The 5,797-nt window shown below is 56.9% G+C and overlaps 1 protein-coding gene across 6 annotated transcripts in view; it reads left to right on the top strand.

Annotated features, from left to right (window-relative positions):
* The window catches only part of ATP2B3 (ATPase, Ca++ transporting, plasma membrane 3), a 54,139-nt gene that overhangs the window by 38,472 nt on the left and 9,870 nt on the right, over positions 1-5,797 (top strand). For 2 of the 6 annotated variants that reach the window (XM_014533259.1, XM_014533258.1), the window contains one exon: positions 3,913-3,999. The exons of 2 other annotated variants lie outside the window; for them this stretch is intronic. In XM_014533259.1, the coding sequence (XP_014388745.1) occupies positions 3,913-3,999 (87 nt within the window). Of the gene's footprint in view, positions 1-3,512; positions 3,579-3,912; positions 4,067-5,797 lie in introns of those variants that run through there. 2 more of the 6 variants (XM_014533266.1, XM_014533264.1) reach the window with 2 other exon arrangements.

Below are 5,797 nucleotides of genomic sequence, written 5' to 3'. Positions count from 1 at the left end.
CTCCGATTGCTTCTCCTCCTGGGGTCCCACCAGAAGGAAGGATCCTGGACTGCTCGGCCCTTCTCCAGAGTCTGTTTAGGCAACTTGGACCCCTCGGCCTGGGGCAGGACCTGAGACACATCTCTCTCCATGTCTGCCCGCCAGCCCGGCACACATCGCCACAGGCTCGTCCCAAAGACTCTTCCACGCAGTGTGCCCAAGCCCCAGGCCCAGTGCTACCTCCTGGTGCACACAGCTCGGCAGCTGCTCCGCACAGCGCCTGGGGGGTCATGGGGTTCCGCCTCAGGCACCCCTCCTCTCTTCCCCAGGCTCCAGCCTCAACTGTGGCCATGAGCTCCCAGCCTCCTGCCGGCTCCACCAGCCCTTGCTCAGCTTGGCCCCTCCAGCGCCACTCTCCACACCTTCGCCCGTGTAGCCTCTTCCCCTTGTCCTAAGGGTGAAGTCCAGGGTCCAGACAGTGGCCTTCGAGCCCCTGCCTCTTGGTGTCACCCCACACTCCCTGCGCCCCTGTGACCCCCTGCTGCCTTTCCAGATGTGCGCTCCGCTCCCCCCCCCCCAGCTTCGCTGCGCCTCCGTGCTGGCCGCCGGTCCGGGCTCCAGGCCTCCCCAGCTCCCGCTGTGTCCCCTCGGGGGATCCCCCCTCATCCTGCAGCTGCCCACTCAAAGGCCACCGCCTTGTGAAGCCTTCTCAGAGTCCACTCCCTCCCGCCACCGTGGACCCTCGCGGATGCCTCCCGTGGCCAGCCATCTGTGCACCCTGCCCAGGGTGCTGGAGTCAGTGAGGAGCACGCTCCCCCAAGGGGCGTCCCAAAGCTGCAGCGTGCAGGACTGCCCCCAGAGCTCAGGGTGCTTTAGGGCTGGGTGAGGTGGCACCAAGGAACTCCATGTTTAAGGGGCTCCCCAGGGGTCCGAGGGGCTTCTGCAGTGGAGCAGCAGGAGGCCAGGTCTCTGTGCCGAGTACCTAAGCTGTGTGGCCCGGGAAGAATGTCTTAGGTCGGGCAGAACACAGAGCGCCTGGTAGAACAGGAGTAGCCTTTGTAGCCAGGTGTCTAGGTCTCCCCATTGCCTTCTGGCCACTGGGCTGTAAGCCCCACCCACCCTGGCCTGGCCCTGACGGGCTCTCGTCCATCATGTAGAGCATTGGCAGGGGTGGGGGTGGGAGGGAGTGCAGCAGTACCTTGCCTGCCCTGGTCAGCCCATCAGTGAACCTAAGGTTGAGCCTAGCTTTTCTAGCAGCTGAGACAACAACCCTGCCCGGATGTGAGGCATCTCAAGGGAGGTCAGCCCCGGCCACCTGTGCGTCTGCGTCCTGTGTGCCTGTGGGCTCTGGGCAGGCGCTGCTGCCTTGCTTGTGGAGTGGTCCCCGCAGTCGCAGTCTTGGACTTCCAGGCTGTTGGGACTGGCAGTGTCCATGTAGACACTGGCCGGTCAGGTCCCTGCTCTACACAAGAGGAAACAGGGCCTAGAGAGAAGGGGCTCAACCGAGGTCACCCAGTGGGAGCGTGGGCCTGCTGGGGCCCAAGTCTCCGTGCCCTGATCCACTCATTCCTCCGTGAGATCTTGACCTTGTCACGTCAGATTCCCCACCCTTCTCAACAATGCCGAACCGATTGGTTACTTTAGCTCACTTTTTAACAGTGTCTGTTCTTTTTGATGCAAAATACCTGCTTGAAAACAAAAACAAAAACAGAAATAAAGCTCCCCCGGGTTGTATGTACACCCCAAGCTAAGAGAAACATTGTCTGGGTACTTGGCCCTAGATTTCTGGATTTTGTGAACCACAAAATCCCTGCCCAGGCTTCGGAGGCCAGCTCTTCATGTTGCTAAGTGGGGGCATTTCTAACCTGCTACTTGCGCTCACCATCATTTCATACTAACATATGAATGCACCACAATAAAAAGAGAGTCCTTGAAACCCAGAGCACGGAGCTTTTTGGAGCGCTCATGACGCGGTGTATTGCACATTCTCTATGAACCAACGAGAAGTTTCAGCAGCAATTGGGCTTCCGGGGGTGGAGGATGGGTGACAGTTTTGCAGTATTTTGACTGATACCATCATCCCATCTGGACACCACACGGAGAGGCCAAATCAGAGGCAAGAAAGGCATATTTCCCTTCCCTCGTCACCTTTGCCACAGCAAGAGTCCCCTCTTGAGACAGACCTACGTCTATAGCCTTAGAAGCATCTGCTCAATGTAAGGAGGAGACACACCCTCCCCCCAAGGGACGGCGACATCACAGCATGGGTCATGGGTCATCTTCCTTCAGTGTGTGGAGGCACGCCCAGCAGTGTGCCAGCCCTCCACAGGGCTCAGCGTGCCTTACTCACGAGTCTCAGTCTTGGTCCTGAGGGTCCCCTATTCAAGAGTGGGATGTGCTGGGCACAAGGGGGGCTCGGCGGCCAGATCCATGACAATAAGTCTTTTCCGTGGCGTCCTCATTTGGGTTGGGGTAGGGGGAGTCTCATCGCTCAAGCTGCCTTCTTCTGAGAAGCCTACCCCATGTCAGATACCCCGCTGAACCTGGTGGCCACCTCGTAGCTACGGCAGGGGCTTGAGGGTGGGGCAGGTCGTTGGGCCCACATCAGGTCAACAATGCATTCCAGGCTCCAGAAATGCATACTTGCTTCGCTGTTCACATCATCCAATGAGCTACAGAACACTTTCCACAAATCAAACCCACCTTCTAAGACCGAAGATTCCCCCAGCCACCCCCACACTGAGGGCATTCCCAAAGTGGTGGCCATAAGTGTGCCACCCTGGCTGGCCTCCCAGAATCTAGGCACATGGTCGCACAACACTGGGCATTCACTGTGGCCACTCAGTTGCAGTTCCTGGGAGCCCCACATCCAGGTCTGTCCACCCCTGGGCCCCCATGCCAGTCCAAGGTCGGGTCAGGAAGTCCAAAGACACTTGACTCCCAGCCAGTTCACCCATATGGTTCTCATTTTCCGAAGACCCACTTCCCTTTTGACTTTTAGGAAGCTTAAAGGGTGGGGGGCAAAGCAAAAACCTGTCTGCTCCCCAGAGTCCAGGCTCTCTGCTCTCCCTCCTGCCTTTCCTGTGGCCCCTCCCCTCTTTTATTTTTCATTTTTTAATATATTTTTATTTCAGAGAGGAACGGAGAGGGAGGGGGAGAGAGAGAGACATCAATGATGAGAGAGAATCATTGATTGCCTGCCTCCTGCACGTCCCACACTGGGGATGGAGCCCACAACCCAGGCATGTGCCCTGACCAGGAATTGAACCTCCTGGTTCATAGGTTGATTCTCAACCACTGAGCCACACCAGCCTCTTTTTAAATCCATTCTTCCACCAAGGCTTCCCCTGGGTGCCCCTCAATCACTTGGATGATCGTAGAAGAAGCATGATGGCCACACCTCCCGGCAGGGCAGGGCAGGCTGGCAGGGTGAGGTGCAGGGTAAACGAAGGACAGGCCCAGGGAAGGGCCCCTGTCCCCCTGTGATGCCACAGGGAGCCTTGTTTCTAATAGGAGCGTGTCATATCCCTCAGGTGTGTTGGGGCGGAAAAAAAGGTTGAGACCCACTGACCTAGGATAACAAAGTATTGCAGACACAGGTATTTATTGACGAGTGGCTTGCCATGAGCTTAATGTGAATGCAAATGACTAAACGTTTGCAGTGTGCCTGGTTGTTAACCGCCCGCCCTCCCAGTCTTCTGAGCGCTAATCAATTTGCTCAGCAAAACCCTCTCTTGGTGGATGACACAGAGGCCGGCCTGGGCCATGGCCACAGCCATGGCCATGGCCCCGCCAGGGAGCTGGGCAACCTAGATGAGGCTTTGCTGTCACGATATGTGCCCAGTGTGGTCCCTGTCCTCGCCCAGCCCCACCCCCGTGCGCTAGCCCGGACAACAGTGCAAGCCAAACTTTATCTCATTTTCTCTCCCACAGATGGAGGTAGTGAGTACCTTCAAGAGAAGCGGTTCATTTCAGGGTGCCGTGCGCCGGCGGTCTTCGGTCCTCAGCCAGCTCCATGACGTAACCAATCTTTCTACCCCTACTCACGTAATTCTCTCTGCTGCCAATCCCACCAGTGCCGCTGGGAGTGAGTCTTGAGTCCCCTTTTCTCTCATAAATGGCATCTCTGGGGGAGAAAAAGCCTCTCCAACTCTTCCTTCTCTTTTTTCCAGTCTTGCATCCTCCGCTCACCGTGGCTTTTCCGTTCTTTCTTTACTGCCCTGTCCAGTCCTTCCCGCCCAGATGGTGTGTCTCGCCAAAGCCATATTCTCTTATGAAATGTACTGAATCCATGGCACTGCTGGACCTTCTGTCCTTTTGTTTGGTTTTTTTGGTTTGCATTTAGTGCTCCTTCTGTCATTGGTTTTCTTTTCTTGAACTTGTCTGCACTTGCCGACGGTTCTTCATGAACTTGGGCTGCTTCTAGTGGTGTCTGGTGTCAGGGGTGGAGGGGGCACCTCGGTCGGTGTTCGGTGGGGCAGCGAAAGGGAGGCAAGCAGGCTCAGGGTCACCTTCCAGGGCTGGAGGGGAAGGCAGGTGCCTTTGGGGCATCACTGGCAGCGGAAGAATCCAGCCCTCCTATTGGGGACTAAAGTGTCAGCTTCCAGAACTTTCCTTGAGGTGGTTTCCAAAGGCACCAGGCCTGATGTGAGCTTCAGGGGGCCTCTGCCACGTGTTCCTAGATGGGCTTGGCGGTGGCCAGCTGCTCCTGCTCAGGTGCTACCTTCCCCGTGGGCCCTGCCCTGAGCCCTCCCCACCCGGGGGTTAGAGGTGCCTGAGGCCTACCGTGAGCTGGAGCCTTCCTCACACCCCCAGCCTGCACTTTACATTCCCATCGGTTCCCAACGTATCATCACTCTTTCCAAACAGGCCTGGGCATGGGCAGGTCTTAACCCAATCTGGTCCACCCTTTCTCCTCCTCCCTTTGAGAAACTGGGAGAAATCAACTCCCTTCTATATGGTCCGTGTTTCTGCCATGTCCGTCACATTTCCAGAGAACCCAGGGGCTGGCCTGGAGAGGTAGAAACTCCCCTAACTACTCACATCTTTTCACAAAGACAAAGGGTGAGCCACTAGGCCATGGAACCCGCCAGCCCAGGGAACGGTGTGGGCCCCCTGCTCCCACCCAGAGCCTCCTGCTTCTTGTAACAAACTGGAGATTTTCCAAAACTGAACAGTAAACCTTCGAGTATGAGCCCAGAGCCCCTGCCGGGATGGTTCGATGCTTCCTCTTTCCTTTCCTTCCAGTGAGACCAGCAGCTCTCCCCCGGTGAACACACCACTTGCCCGCAGACGGGACCATTAACCACGCCGTTTTCCCCACCGGACCCTGGGATTTCCTTTTGCTTGATTTCATCTCTTTACCTTGTTTCCTTTGTCGTGTCTTGTCCTTTTTCCTTTTCTTTTCTTCTTCTTCTTTTTTTTTTTTTTAGGAACTGGTGAGAGGTCCCAGTGGGGGGGCATCCCTCCTCTTGCTAAAGCTGTCATTTCAGGCCACTCTGCCCTTTAAGGAAGGGATGTGAGCCGTACTGGTCCCCGCCGGGTCACCTTGTCCCCTTTGGAAACACACACATCCCTTCTCCAAACCGCAGGCACACGCTCGTCCATCTCCCCTCTCACACTCGCTGGGCCACCCACCTGGGCCCCAGCTAGTGGCCAACAGATGTCACAGGTGAACTAAAAAGCTGTGGCCTCATCCCAGAGGGACCCAGCCACCACTCGACCCAGACAGTTAAGGACAGGAGTGGTCACGGCCTCCTGAGACTCAGCCAAGCCCCGGCTGGGCAGCACCTTCCTTCCTGGGAGCAGGGGGACCCGA

This window comes from Myotis brandtii, unplaced genomic scaffold, assembly GCF_000412655.1.
Source record: "Myotis brandtii unplaced genomic scaffold, ASM41265v1 scaffold959, whole genome shotgun sequence".
In the NCBI taxonomy this organism is placed as follows: Eukaryota; Metazoa; Chordata; class Mammalia; order Chiroptera; family Vespertilionidae; genus Myotis; species Myotis brandtii.
The sequence above is the reverse complement of the archived record's forward strand: the minus strand, read 5'-3'. Positions and strand labels throughout refer to the sequence as shown.